This window comes from Peromyscus californicus, unplaced genomic scaffold (genome assembly GCF_007827085.1).
Source record: "Peromyscus californicus insignis strain IS unplaced genomic scaffold, ASM782708v3 Scaffold_3__1_contigs__length_106647218, whole genome shotgun sequence".
Lineage (NCBI taxonomy): Eukaryota > Metazoa > Chordata > Mammalia > Rodentia > Cricetidae > Peromyscus > Peromyscus californicus.
In genome coordinates, this window is record NW_026294551.1 from 35040207 (window position 1) to 35056279 (window position 16073).

Below are 16073 nucleotides of genomic sequence, written 5' to 3' on the forward strand. Positions count from 1 at the left end.
AGTAGCAAACCCATCACTGACCACCATCTCCCCAGCCCTTGGTCATGCTACACATGAGGGCTAGTAGAAAGACCATGGTCACATCAGCCCCGGGAAGCTTTGACTCAGGTTATCAGGAGGGAAGAATTGTTCAACTCCTACTTTTGATTGTCTGTTTTGGGGTGTTGAGGATTCAAACCAGAATGCATGCTAGCCAACTGAGCCAGGACTCAAGCCTTTGGTTCTGTTTGGGGTGTTATGATTCTGATTGTTTATGTGATTACTGTAGTCTAATTTATATACCAGTATGGGATTTGGAATCTATAAGTGGGGTACTGATACAATCCAAATTAAAATATGTGGACTGGCAGCATAATTCACTGATAGAACCTATGCATAGGATGTGCATACTTGAATTAAATACCCAATATCCAAAACAAAACAGCACTAGCAGGTGGTTAGGATACAGCAGGCTGGAATGTTGTGAACTTTGCTACTCGTGTGTCCTGGTTAGTGTTTATCAACTTGACACTAGAGTGATCTGGGAAGAGGAACTTCAGTTGAGAAAATGCCTCCATCAGACTGCCTAAAGGCAAGTCTGTAGGGAAGTTTTTAAATCAATGATTGAGGTGAGAGGGTCACATCATTGTGGGTGGTGGCACCGGGCAAGCCAGGAGGGCAAGCCAGTGAGCAGCGCTCCTCTGCGGCCTGAGTTCCTACTTCCTTTCATGATGAACTACAACTGTCAGCAGAAAGACACCCTTTCCTCCCCAAGTTGCTTTTGGGATGGTGTTCATCACAGCAACGGAAAATGTAACCACACAAAAACATTGTATAAAAATCACTCCCTGTGATGCCCTAGAAAGCAAACCACAGAACAAATGAGCACACACCCACAGAGGAACGGGCCAACAAAATTCACGTTGTGTTGACTTATTTCTTGCATTTAGCATATCCCTAAAAGAAGAGATCAGACAGGACAATGACACTCACTATGCAAGTAGAGACAGGGAATACTTCTTTTCTTCTTTTTCCTACTATGACAGGGTCTCATTTAATCCAAGCTGGGCTTTGTATAGCTGAACTCTTGATCCTCCTGCCTCCACCCACTTCTGGAGTACTGGAATTGTAAATCCATACCACCATTCCTGGTTTATACAAATCTATAGGACTTCATACATGTTAGGCAAGCATTCTACCAACCAGCTACTGCCTGGATGGGAATATTTCTTTGCTTGTCGTTAACACACTATTGTCTAGGGTTGTTATTTGGGTCGTGTATCCAACTGCTCAGCATCCCAATTTGAAGTAGTAGCAGAAGGTGACTTCACAAAGGGCCAGAGGCTAGAGAGATGGTCCAACAGCTCTTGCACAGGACCTGAGTCAGCACCCACATCAGGTGGCTAACCTCCACCTATAACTCTAGTTTGAGGGGATCCAGTGCCCTCTTCTGACCTCCACAGGCGCTGCACTCATGGACAAATGCACACAGACATCCACATAGTGGCTCACAGTCGTCTGTAACTCCAGTTCCAGGGAGATTGGACACCCTCTTTTGGCCTCCGTAAGCATCAGGCATGAAAGCGGTACACAGATGTGCAGGCAAAGCACCCAAACACATAAGATAAAATTTAAAAAATTAAAAATAAGGTCTTTGAAAGGGCATCCAAATTTTGTCAAGTATCTCTTTTTGATCAAGCATTTACTTTAATAATCCATTTATGCACAAACAAATCTCCATAAGGGACATTTACCACAAAGTTTTAAAAAGTAAAAATTTCTTTAGAGAAATGATCCAATCAAGTCCAATTAAGTCCAATCTAGCACACTCGTTCACACGACCTCAATACAGGTTGCCATTAGGCTAAAGGGAGAAAATGAAGAAGACAGACAGACGGCAAACACTGTTCAGGATTCAAAGGATCTGAATGAGATCTCTGGTTGCTTTAACTCCCAACTGGAATGACCAAAGGTAAGAAAGCAGGTATCTTTTCTTTTTTTAAGACTATGAAACCAACTACTATGTACAAATGCACATGTGCCAGTTTTTAAAAAGATGAAAATGCCAGGGAATTAGTAAGCCTGTTCTCCAAAGTATGTGACTGCTCAGACCCTGCATAATCTGCAAGCTTTTTAGAACTATTTTAGTAGGAGGTAGGAACACAAACTAGATTGGGTGTCTATCAACTGAAAATGGGTAAAGAAAATGTGGTTTATAGTTAGAATTTTTTTTTAGTCATGAAAAAGAACAAAGTTAGGGCATGGGTGACAGCTGTGGCAGTGTGCAAACTTGTCATGCATAATGCTCTAGGTTCAATTCCTGATACTGCCCCCAAATAGAATGAAGTTATGTTGTTCCAAGGAAAATGGATGCAATGGGAAATAATCATACTAAGCAAATTAAGTCAGTCTCAGAAAGACAAATACCATGTTTTCTCTCATTTGTGGGTCCCAGTTTTTATGTGGATACATAAATCATATACGTATATACACCAAAGGAGAAACAGAGCTGCCTAGGGAAATGAGAACTGATTGGAAAGAGTTCAGAAGGAAGTCAGTGACAGGCAGAATAATCCCTTTAAAGTTCTTGGTCAGGGGGTTCAAGAGACTCCCCAAACAATACAGGCTCTTACTCTTGCCCTTGGTGGCCTCCCAGAGGTTAACTGTAAGGCCCTAACACTGAAGATGCTGTGGGATGGTCTGTATGTCGTGTGTTGCTGATTGGTCAATAAATGAATCACTGATTGGCCAGTGGCCAGGCAGGAAGTATAGGCAGGACAAGGAGGAGAATAAAGCTGGGAAGTGGAAGGCTGAGTCAGAGACACTGCCAGCCACCACGATGAGAAACAGCATGTGAAGATGCCGGTAAGCCACAAGCCACGTGGCAGGGTATAGATTTATAGAAATGGATTAATTTAAGATATAAGAACAGTTAGTAAGAAGCCTGGTACAGCCATACAGTTTGTAAGCAATATAAGTCTCTGTGTTTACTTGGTTGGGTCCAAGCGGCTGTGGGACTGGCGGGTGAGAGAGATTTGTCCTGACTGTGGGCCAGGCAGGAAAACTTTAGCTACACTGAAGACATCAGACACTATGGACACAGGACTTGGAGGATATGAGCTGGATCTGACCTGAACCTGAGAACTAACCTTCATAGTCCCAGAAGGTGCTAATGTCAGCTGCCAAGGGAGGGAAGCAACCAATAGTTGAACCCAGCTGTGGAGCCTATGAACAATGACCAGCAAGGCAAGACATCCTTAAAGCTGCAATAGTGGCACTCATATCTTGGCAGTAACCAACAGCTGTATAATTAGATTTATGGCCTGCTCCACAGCAAGGAAATCATGTCTGGCACTGGAAACCTAGCCAACTAACTAGGGCTGGTGAGGTCATGGATCTTGGAGGAGAACCTACTACTGCTAGTTTACTAAACCAGCATAATTCCTAACTGCCTCCTAAATACTTATCTCCTTATCCACAAGTGTAGCTCCCAACCCTTAGCAAAGAAGCTTCTCTCTGGAATAGAGACCATTAAAGACCACAACTGGTCAAAATGCAGAAAACAACTGGTTGTGGGGTGCCGAGCCCCAGTGGATACATCGACAGACAATTCCTATACCTAAGGCTCAGGAATACCTCCAAAGAAGAGGAAGAAAGATTTTTAAGAACCAGAGGGCCAGGTGGTGGTGGCACACGCCTTTAATCCCATCACTTGGGGCAGAGGCAGATGGACCTCTGAGTTTGAGGTCAGTCTGGTCTACAGAGTGAATTCCAGGACAGCCAGAGCTACACAGAGAAACTCTGTTTCGAAAAACCAAAGGTGGGGGAGGGACCAGAGGACTAGGAAACCCTCTGCAAGACTGTGTCTTCTGGAACTAATAGGGCAGCTTCACCTAGTACACCCCAATAATATGGCTCCCTAAACAAGAGCAACAACAGGCATGGATGGGAATCTCCCAGGGCTGAACCCCAGCTTAGACAAAGAACTACAGACAACTAAGAGATGCTGAGAGCAGAAGTAATCTTCCCTCAGAGACGAGCCCCTTACCCAATACCAAGTGCCTAGTCCTGAAATTATGTACATGCACTGAAAAGACTCAGCAGGTTGTATTTATATATTTATACATGTGTGCGTGTGTTTGTAATAATAGCAATTTTTAAAAAGGAGGTCAGAGCCGGGCGGTGGTGGCGCACGCCTTTAATCCCAGCACTCGGGAGGCAGAGGCAGGCGGATCTCTGTGAGTTCGAGGCCAGCCTGGACTACAGAGTGAGTTCCAAGAAAGGCGCAAAGCTACACAGAGAAACCCTGTCTCGAAAAACCAAAAAAAAAAAAAAAAAAAAAAAAAGGAGGCCAGAAATTTGAAAGGGAAAAGATGGAAGGAAAAGTCCATAGGAGGAGTTGGAAAAAAGAAATGATGTAATTATATTTTAATAAAAATAATATGATACATTTAAGGATTAAGCCTTTGCAGATTAGGCACAGTATTGAGATTTAAAGTAAAATTTTGTTCCGTCAAGAAAAGTTATGTAAAGCTTAATACTTATTTCACTGAATTTTTAAAATGAAAAGGAGTTTGTGTTCATGTTATTATTTTTCTCAATAAACTTGCCTTAATTAAAAAAAAAAGAAAGGGTAAGATAGCAGGGTGAGGGGATATGTTCAAAGCACATTAAATACTTTCATGAAAATGGCCTTATGTAACCTACTATTTGATTAAAAATCTGACAAGGTTGAACCTATGATTCTAGGACTTGGGAGCCAGAGGTAGCAGACTCAAGTCAGCCTGGTCTACACAGGAAGTTCCAGGCCAACCCGGGATGTATAGCAGGTGCTGTCTCAAAACGACAATAACAAAATACATACTGATTTTGGAAAAAGGTATGTGTGTGGAAGGACAATGCCCATATAATCTCTAATCTACTGACAGATGTTTAATTGTTGAAGCAAAACTAAAGTTTTGTTTGTTCAGAAAAACAAAATCTTTAATCCTTCCTAAGAACCACTTCAGATGAGGCTATGGAGGAAAATAAGCAAGTTAGGACCTTGCACAGGAAAGCCAGATATGGTAGTTTCCTAATCCTAAAAAAAAATGCAGTACTTCCATCAAATTTTCTTTATGGCATAAAAATAGGCACATCAAAATTAGTTCTTGTCCTTCTTGCTTTGATATGACCTTCTCAGCTAATCCCATTGCTTTACCTGTCTGCAAGTATTGAAATCTCAATCTTGATTGGGAAATATCCTCAACCAAACATGATCCTGCAAGCTCACTCACAAGACAGCCTTAGTCAGTCTGAGCACCATCTTGGTTTGCTTTCAGGGTTTTTGAGAGAGAGTCTCGTCTGATCCAGACTGGCTTTGAACTCACAATGCTTCTGCCTCCCAAGTGCAGGGATTGTGATGTGTACCACCACGACAGACCCTGGGCGCTACTATCTTCATCCTAGTTTTTAGAGAAATTCTCAGAGAAGTTCTTAATATTTAAAGATAGAGGTTAGTGACTACTTGGTTAATTACTTTTGCCTGTATTGCAGGCATCTGACATGCATTTAACTTGAGGGTTTTTGTTTGTTTTTTAGTGGTGTGGTTTAATCTAGGCAAGTGTTCTACCAAGTTACACCCCTAGCCTTGCGTTTTGTGTGTGGCGGCTGGGTTTCACTCGGCAGCACAGACTGGCCTTCGTCTAGAATAGCATCCGTCCTCCTGTGTCAACCTCCCAAGTGTTGCTACTACAGGAGGGAGCCACCATATCTGGCTAATTCGAGAATATTACATTAGCCACTGCGAGCAAGATGTAGCAGCACATATCCACAATCAACACTCAGGAGGCAGGAGGAGGATGAATTCAAAGCCACCCTGGGCTACACAGTGAGTTCCATGTCAGCTGGGACTACTTAGCAAGATCCTATCTAAAAAGAAAGAAGAGAAAAAAATGTTCACTGCAGAGTACAATGACTTGATTTGGATATCAAAAAACATTTTTAAATTAAAAAATACAATTGTTTTTCAATTCATTACCCAGAAGCAAATTAAAGCTGGGTATGGTGGTATGTGTCTGCATATTAATAGGACGGGTACAAAAGAATCACTGCTCCAGTTTGAGGGCAGCCTGGGATGACCCCATCTCAAAACAAAGAACCACCTGCAAGTGTCCCAGTGTCCAATATATGACTAAACTCCTCTAAACCACACGTCCCAAAACAATAGCACTTATACAGACTCATTCTTTAAAGTATATTTATAATGTACTCAAGGTAGTATCTTTAATGTTATCAAATATTCTTGTTTCACAATTTAAATACATACCCTGTGTTTGTTAATAAAATAAATAAAATCTTTAGCACCTGAAGATGATTATTAAATTACCCTTCATCTCATCATATCTGTTCTAAGTTAATCTAAAATTCTTTGCTTTTCTTTACTATATACAATATTTTGAAAGCTCCTATTCTTTCATTTATTTTGAATATGTGGAGGTGTGGGGGTGAATGCGTGTGCATTCACACAGAGGCCAGAAGACTTCCGGTATCCTTCTCTATCAGTCTCCACCTCATTCTCTTCAGACAGGGTCTCTGTGAACCTGGAACTCAGCCGGTGGCCAGTAAGCCCCAGCAGTCAGCACTAGGGTTACAGGACCATGCAGACATGCTTGGCTTTTTAAAATGTGAATAATGGAGAGTTGAACTCACATGCTTGTACTTGAGCAGTAAGTGCTTTTACTGGTCAAGCCATTTCCCCAGTACCCCGAAACCTCAAATTCTTATATGCCCATTAGGAAAACAACTATTACATACATACAAAGGTAACTAAGAAAACTAGTTTAAACCACAACGATATAAAACAGCAACATGAGAGACATAATTATAATAATAAAGATCCATACTAATTACCATTCATATATGACTTACATACCAAGGTTCTGTGTTAGCATTTTAGAGCGACACACTCTAGAGCTTACACTACTTCACCCTTACCAGGGGACTTTCCTCGTGAGTTGCTTCTCCGCTCTCTGTATCTGACTGGAGTGGATAAGCCTGTGTCTTTACTAGGCTTGTTAGAAGGCCCCATCTCTGAAATAAGGAATCCCATTTGTTCTGAAGGCAAGACATTCTCCTGTGGATTGGCCTGGCATTTTATATTGCTATCCACCTAAAACATGAAACACACTTATTATTCTGATATTTACCCCAAATATCTACTAAAAGTTAATATACACTATCAGTGAAGTTCTATTATAGGAACAGGATCCTCCAAACATGTTTTCCTGCTTATGAAGAATATTACCGGGCTGGAGACATGGCTCAGTGGTTAAGAGCACTCACTTGCTGTTCTTCCAGAGGTCCTGAGTTCAATTCCCAGCAACCACATGGTGGCTCACAATCATCTGTAATGAGATCTGGCGCCCTCTTCTGGCCTGCAGGCATACATGCAGGCAGAACATGGTATACATAATAAATAAAATGTTAAAAAAAAAAAAGCTGGGTGGTGGTGGCGCACGCCTTTAATCCCAGCACTCGGGAGGCAGAGGCAGGCGGATCTCTGTGAGTTCGAGGCCAGTCTGGTCTACAAAGTGAGTTCCAGGAATGGCGCAAAACTACACAGAGAAACCCTGTCTCGAAAAACCAAAAAAAAAAAAAAAAAAAAAAAAAGAATATTACCCTTGATTGTGGTGACTTATCTAAATATTCAACAGTAAGACATACATTTTCCACATACTCAAGCCACTGAAATGCACATGAAACTAAAATACTTACTGATGAGTAAAGGAAGATTTACCATGTCTGGATGCTTTTTATGACTTACACTAGTAAGGCATTTTATACACACTTGGTGAAAACCTCTGTCTTTTTGCTTTAGTGTGTGTTTGAGTTGATGTCCCTTCCTAATTCATACCCTGGGATGGTCACAAATAGGCATGATCCTACTGGATAGTGTCAATGGGGAATGGACACTATTTTACTAATTTTATATTCTGTATATGCTTCAAACTATATATGCTTCATTCTCTATAAAATCTCTATCCATCCTGTTTATAAATGAATTTCTTTGATTCTAAAATGTTCTTTGGAATGTTAAAACCCTTTGTCAAAATAACCAGCTTCTGCCATGCTGCTCTTTATAATTTTATTTAGAATATAACTATATTATTAAAAAAAGCTAAAAGTTAAAATTTAGTTTTCAAAAAGAACTATGAGAGTCAAACATATTAAAGAAAACACTGTGTATATTCAATTTAAGACACGTAACCCAGTAGTACACATAACTATTAAGATACTAAATATTTTTATTTCTACAGGCATATTTAAAATATGAGACTATCTTTACTTAAATTATATCATCTTAGTACATTTTTTTTAAAAAAGATTTATTTATTATGTATACAGTGTTCTGCCTGCATGTATCCCTGCAAGCCAGAAGAGGGCACCAGATTGCATTACAGATGGTTGTGAGCTACCATGTGGTTGCTGGGAATTGAACTCAGGACCTCTGGAAAAGGAGCCAGTGCTCTTAACCCCTGAGCCATCTCTTCAGTCTGTTAGTACATATTTTAATAGTCTCAAAAAGGACAATGAATTGATAGAAATCTAAAGACATTAAGGATGGGGGTATAACCCAGTGCTACCTTGCGTAGGTATAAAATTGTATCAGCAGGGTATATCTTTCAGTATATCCAAATACAATAGCTTGACCAGATGGGCAAGGCCCTATATTCCATCCCAGTTAACACTACCACTACCACCACCACCGAAAAAAAAAAAAAAAAAAAAAAAAAGGCAGGGGAGAAAATGAAAATCTTTACACTTGAATATTATATACATTTAAGTATTTTAAAAAGAACTACATATAGTAAGACCCATCTAAACAAACAAACAAACAAAATGAATCATGTATGACGATGACACACGCCTGTTGTCCTAGCACCTGAGGGTAGAAGATCCAGAGTTCCAAGTCATTCTTGGCTAAAATGTGAATTCCTGGCCAGCACGGGCTACAGACTACATGACTTCTTGATTGTATACTGTAATTATAGATTTTTCTTATCTTCTTAAGAGTGAGTATCACACTGTTGATGTGGGATGGTCTATATGTCAAATGTGTTGCTGATTGGTCAATGAATAAATCACTGATTGGCAGTGGCCAGGCAGGAAGTATAGGCGGGACAAGGAGGAGAATAGAGCTGGGAAGTGGAAGGCTGAGTCAGAGAGACACTGCCAGCCGCCATCAGGATAAGGAAGATGTAAAGTACCGGTAAGCCACAAGCCACGTGGCAAGGTATAGATTTATAGAAATGGATTAATTTAAGCTGTAAGAACAGTTAGCAAGAAGCCTGCCACGGCCATACAGTTTGTAACCAATATAAGTCTCTGTGTTTATTTGATCGGGTTTAAGCGGCTTGGGACTGGCGGGTGAGAGAGATTTGTCCTGACTGTGGGCCAGGCAGGAAAACACTAGCAACACACTGTCACCCAGGCTGGCCTGGGACTTGTGGCACTCCTCCAACCTCAGCATCCCAAGGGCTGGGTTACTTTGGATATACTTTTGATTAACTAGTTTTTGTTTAATTGATTAGGAATGCAAGATTAATAAGAAATCTGAACCCAGTGAAATCAATAGAGTTTTGTGATGTTATAATAAAGTAAGAAATTGGGGCTGGGGAGATGGCTCTGCAGTTAAGAGCACTGGCTGTTGTTGCAGAGAACCCAGGTTCAATTCCCAGCACCTACATGGTGGTTCACAAACATCTGTAATTCCAGATCCTGGGGATCTGATACGTTCCCCTGACTTCCAAGGATATCAAGGAAACACATATGCAGGCGAAACACTCTTACATAACATAAAATGAATAAATAATTTTAAAAAGAAAGAAATGACCTGCAATTTTATCCTTCCTTCCACCTACAGATAGCTAAGGAAGTTATCATCTATGTCAAGCAGAACAGTCGTCTAGGTGGTGAAGTTATACCGGCAGGACATATCTTTTAGTGTACCCAAATTAAGGGACAGGACAAAACTCAAGGAACACCCAACATGGAAATATATTCTCTTTTTCAATTTTAGTTGTTTTTGAGATGAGGTCTATCTATATAGTCCAGGCTGGCCTTGAACTCACTATATAGCTCAGCGTTTCCTCAAGCTCCCAGCAACCCTCCTACTTCCACCTCTTAAGTGCTGGGATATAGGCAAGTGGCACCAGGCTACAAATAGTATTTAGACCCTATTCAATCAATCTGATTGCCTATCTAGAGGTTCATTTCAGACTATACCACAGTTGGAGGATGGCTAGGGTTAAAGTAACTTCCTCTTAATTTTTTTTCTTATCCATTATGACACAATCCCTTTAGAAACCAGTGAATTGATATTAAATGATGCAAATAACATCTAGACAAACTCTTGACTAACATCTTTAGCAAGAAGCACTGTGTACTGTGAGCCTAGTTAATAGTCTTATTTGTATCCTTACCTGCTGTGTGCTGAACGGTAGCCCTTCCTGCACAAATACTACTGAGGACGGGGATGGATTATGATTTAGCTGCTCCTTCAGTTTGACATGCGTTTGCTGGATGGTTGCAGACTCCTGTATTGTGCTGTTTTCCAAAGGCTGAGCTGTGTGGATGGTATAGATGTACTCAGGTGACTGTGGTAGAGAGCAGGTGATTGCTTGTTCTGTTCCAACCACAAAAGATGTGATATCTGAGCCTACAGGAGTAAGTGGCTCCAGCTGGCTAGCCTGACTTGTGGAAGAGGGGTTGCTGCTGTTGGAGTTAGGTAAGATGTGCTGGCCTCTGTTAGACTGAGATGATGGACACTGGTGCTCCACAGGCTCCACCTTTACCATCTCCAGTTTAGGGGAAGAATGCAGCTCATCGACTATTTGAAAGACAGCCTCCAGGTTTACTTCTGCCTTTTTGTTCTCATCAGTGGTACTGCAGGGCCAATTGGAAGGCAGAAATTCAACCGGATAGGAAGATTGCATTGGAGGATTCTGGGAAGAGAGAAGATAGAACTGTTTAGATAGAAAATCAAGTACACAATTAAGGAGGAAAGTAGTAACATCTAAGTTCGTGAATGCTTAATACAGTAAACTTGAGCTCACTACCAAACCCTGAAAGTGGGGCCAGCAATGTAGCTCAATGGTAGAGCAATGCCTAGCATACTCAGGCCTAGGTTCAGTTACCAGCATCAGAGAAGAAACAAAGAAAACCTGAAGGTTAATTTGCTTTTCAGCAGTGATAGCTTCAAATGTGTTATGAATAACATTTGCTTAATATATATTATATATCAAACACACAAGTTTAGTCCTGGAATGGACTGCTAATTCTCAGGATTAAAAAAAAAAATACAAAAAGGCTATAGTACCCAAATACCTATCTGCTGACAAAATGTCGATATACTACATCCTCCATGAAGGCTGACAAAATGTCACTTTCATTTCTCATGCACTATTTTAAGGAGTAAGAGTATTTTAAACACAGAATAAATCCTTGTACACATTCAGGGGGAGGCACTAATACTCACTTACAAATAACCTGGATAAAAATGGATGGAATGTCAAATATCCTTTGGTTCCTGAGATTGTTTTTAAAAATAAAGCAATAGACTAAGAGTGTGGCTTTTAGATTTACATCTTTAAGATATATTCTCTTAACAGAGTGTGATGGAGTACACTTTGAATCCCAGCATTTGGGAAACAGAGACAGGAGATCACCACAAGTTTGAGTCCAGCCTGATCTACACAGTAAGTTTCAGGACATCCAGGGCTACACAGATAGACCATGTTTCAAAAAAAATTTTAAAGGTATGTTCTTATAAATAGTGCTTTAGGGCTGGAGAGATGGCTCAGGGGTTAAGAGCACTGGCTGCTCCTCCAGAGGTCCTGAGTTCAATTCCCAGCAACTACATGGTGGCTCACAACCATCTATAATGAGATCTGTGCCCTCTTCTGCCTTGCAGACAAACATGCAGACAGAACAGTGTATACATAATAAAGAAATAAAGCTTTAAAAAATAGTAAATAAATAAGTAGTGCTTTGACATTCAATAGATGCCATATTATTTCAGATTATAAACAGAAATGCAGAAGAGCTATAATTAAATAAAAGATATGAGTTTATATTGTTGAACATACTACAAGGATTGTGTTGATGTTTAGAGTAAATAATGTGAACTCAAGTAGTATAAGCATCAAGTTATCATAGTCAATATCATCATTTGATATCTTAAGTAGGTGCCAAACACACGCTAAGTGCTTTACAGACATTACTTCATTTAATCCTCAAAAGCCCTATGAAATGTGATGCTCTTCACTCATTTTTATTAATTTATTTTTGAGAGAGGGACTTACACATCTAAGGCTGGCCTCAAACTTCCTAAAGAACTGAGGATGACCTTGAACTTCTGACCTTCTTACTTCCACCTGTACTAAGGTTACAGTCATGTGACTCACACCCTGTTTATAAGGTCCTAATCAAACCTAGGGATTCACGAATCCCAGGCAAGCACTCTGCCAACTAAACTACACCCTCAGTCCAGTGATTTCCATTTCAAAATGATAAAATCATTTAAATATTTATTTATTATTGTGGTGGGTGGTGTGTGTGCCACTGCATGCATGTGAAAATCAGAGGGCAGCCTGTGAGTCTGCTCTCTCTTTCCACCTTCACATGGGCTCTGGGACTCAAATCCAGGTCATCAGGCTTGCACTGAACTGTCCTGCTTGCTTGCTTGCTTGCTTGCTTAGTTTTTTGTTTTGAGACAGGATCTTGATACATAGCCCAGGCTAGCCTGGAACTCACTATATAGCCCAGGCTGTTCTTTAACTTGAAGCCTCCTGCCTCTATCCTTCTGGGTGTTGAAATTACAGGAACGTGGAACCATGCCTAGCTAAACACTGATGTTGAAATAGCTGACAGAGTCAGGGTCCAAGCTTAGGTTTGCCTGACTTCTGCTATTAACCATGGCAAGAAACTGATCTTTTTTCCTCCAGAATTTTTTATTTACGTGTGTGTGTGTGTGTGTGTGTGTGTGTGTGTGTGTGTGTACACGCTCTTGTGTGCATTCTAGTGGCACCAATGTGTGCATATGGAGGTTGAAAGACAACTTGTAGGAGTCTGTTATTATCTCCTTCCCCCAGAAGGGCCCTGGGGATAGAACTCACGTAGTCTAATTTGGTGGCAAGCACCGTTACCTGCTGAGACATCTTGCTGGCCAGTCCCAGACTGACTTCTCATGCATACCCTCCCTAGTGCCAACAATGCCACCAAATTTATCACATAGATTTTTTGTTTTGTTTTGTTTTCACTTTTCTATGCAGGGTTTCTCTGTGTAACAGTCCTGGCTGTCCTGGAACTCGCTCTGTAGACCAGGCTGGCCTTGAACTCACAGAGATCCTCTGCCTCCCAAGTGCTGGGATTAAAGACATATGCCACTACATCTGGTACTTACTATATTGAAAAAAATCAATGGAATCTTAAATTGCTTTGTGTTTTGCTACTTTTTAATCTTATGCATACCTATTTCCATTTTCCTAAGATTAACATGTATTGTCATTGTGTACAGTAAGAAATGTTTATAAAAATGTTCAAATAGGGGGCTGGAGAGATGGCTCAGAGGTTAAGAGCACTGGCTGCCCTTCCAGAGGTCCTGAGTTCAATTCCCAGCAACCACATGGTGGCTCACCATCATCTGTAATGAGGTCTGGTGTCCTTTTCTGGCCTAAAGGGATACATGCAAGCAGGACACTGTATACATAATAAATAAATAAATCTTTTAAAAAAATGTTCAAATAATACATTTACAATTTGAACAAGACAAACACCATCAGTATATTTCTAGCATTCTCTGGAGAAAAGAGTACATTTACAAACAAGAGCATCTAGTTATGGATTAAGTACACCCCTTTAAAGAAGATGGGCTTAAGGCATCATGTCTGATGATACTGGCCCTAAAAAATGGCCAACTAGGGGGCTGGGGAGAGGAGGGCTCAGTGGTTAACAGCACTGGCTGCTCCCTCCAAAAGTCCTGAGTTCATTTCCCAGCAACCACATGGTGGCTCACAACCACTTATAATGGGATCTGATGCCCTCTTCTGGCATAAAATTGTACATGCAGATAGAGCACTCATACATAAAGTAAATAAATAAATCTTTTTTAAAAATGGCCAACTAAAGGCCGGGTGGTGGTGGTGCAAACCTTTAATCCCAGCACTCAGGAGGCAGAGGCAGGCGGATCTCTGTGAGTTCGAGGCCAGCCTGTTCTACAGAGTGAGATCCAGGACAGCCAGGACTACACAGAGAATCACAAACAAACAAAACAGCCAACTAAGTCAAATGTGCCAACACCTGTAACCCCAGCATGCAGGAGGATGAGTGATTCTCATGAATTCAAAGCTAGCCTGGGCTACATACAGCTCCAGGACAGCATAGGCTATATAGATGGAAACCTTATCTTAAAAAGAAAGGAAGGAAGGAAGGAAGGAAGGAAGAGAGAAAGAAAGAAGACAAAGTTAGCTAATTCATCTTTATCAGACTGTATATTCTTCAAAAAACAGTCTGATTATCTACTTCCCATGTTTTCTATAAAAAATAAAAATAAAAGGAATGTCTTTTGGTGTACCCTAATGCCACTAACAAAATATTCTCTTGGGCTGGTGGTAGTGTTTGCCTAACACATGAAGTCCTGGTTCAATCCCCAGCACTGCAACACACACACACACACACACACACAAACACACACACACACACACACACACACACACACACACACACACACACACACACACACGGGTGTGTGTGTGCACGTTCACAAAAATTCTCTTAGAAGCAAAGCTATCTTAGCAGATTATTATCTGGGCAAACACACAATTCCACTTTAAGAATTATAGCACTAAATGCATAGCATACAATCTATTCTTATTCTAAAAACATCAATATAAACCATTTATATCAAAGCAGCTATTTCCTAAGAAATACTGACAAGACATTTGAAGTACGGTGTTCATAACATGCATGCTAAGACTGAAGGGGCCAGCGATTAAATTTCTCATTTTGGATACCCTGGGTTTCTCTGGTATTCCTTATTCTGAAAGAGCCTAGAACAGCACAATACAAAATAGTTGTCAGCAGTGATGTGAGCACTGCATTTCTCTGCTGCAGTTTTATGGCCACTAACCACAAGACTACTTAATAAATGGAATGAAGTGTGACTATGGAAAGTTTTAAATTTTCATTTTTTTTTTCCAGTACTGAGGACTAAACCCAGGGCCCTGTGCATGACAAGCAAGTGCTCTACTACTGGCCTAAATTCCTAACCCAGTAATTTAAAGTTAAAAGGTCACATGTGAGCTGGGCTTGGTGGTATACACATCTGTGGTCCAACATTAAGGTGGAGACATAAGGATCATGAATTTGAGACCAGTTTTGCTTATATAGCAAGACCCTGTCTCAAAAAAGGAAAGTCCAGAAACAAAAAGGCTACATGAAGCTAATGGTGCCTACACTGGACCATGCTAGCCAAGAATAACACTCAGGCATCATTCACATCACACTCTGCCCACAAACCCAGCTTATTTCTGGCTTCTACTTGGAAAATCTGTCAAATTAATAGTATTGCCAAGCACAGTGTGTGCAAGGATCTTACCTGGAAGTAGTTAGTGTGCAAGGATCTTACCTGGAAGTAGTTACAGTGTGCGTAGGAAGAGGCAGTAGGGGTGACACAGCCACTCAGGGCATCCATGTGAGTGGAAGGAGAACAGCACTGTAGCACAGCTGGAACAGATTCAGAAACAAACAAACAAACAAACGAGCCGTCAACCAAAGAAACCAGAGCATGCAAAGAACTTCACGTTACACACACACACACACACACACACACACACACACACACACACACAAGGGTGCTGTTGATTGCTTTAAAAACATGGTCATATAATAAACTGAAATGTTTTATCTATTGGTTTTTTTTTTTTTTTTTTTTTTGGTTTTTCGAGACAGGGTTTCTCTGTGTAGCTTTGCGCCTTTCCTGGAACTCGCTTTGGAGACCAGGCTGGCCTCGAACTCACAGAGATCCGCCTGGCTCTGCCTCCCGAGTGCTGGGA

General features: G+C 40.8%; 1 protein-coding gene across 1 annotated transcript in view; it reads right to left on the reverse strand.

The window, feature by feature from the left end:
- Hsf5 (heat shock transcription factor 5) overlaps positions 1 to 16073 on the reverse strand; it is a 47127-nt gene that overhangs the window by 13544 nt on the left and 17510 nt on the right. Inside the window, exons 3-5 of the mRNA XM_052758618.1 lie at positions 15647 to 15744; positions 10443 to 10964; positions 6955 to 7129 (exon numbers count right to left, since the gene is read on the reverse strand). Coding sequence (XP_052614578.1) covers positions 6955 to 7129; positions 10443 to 10964; positions 15647 to 15744 — 795 coding nt within the window. The remainder of the gene's footprint in view (positions 1 to 6954; positions 7130 to 10442; positions 10965 to 15646; positions 15745 to 16073) is intronic.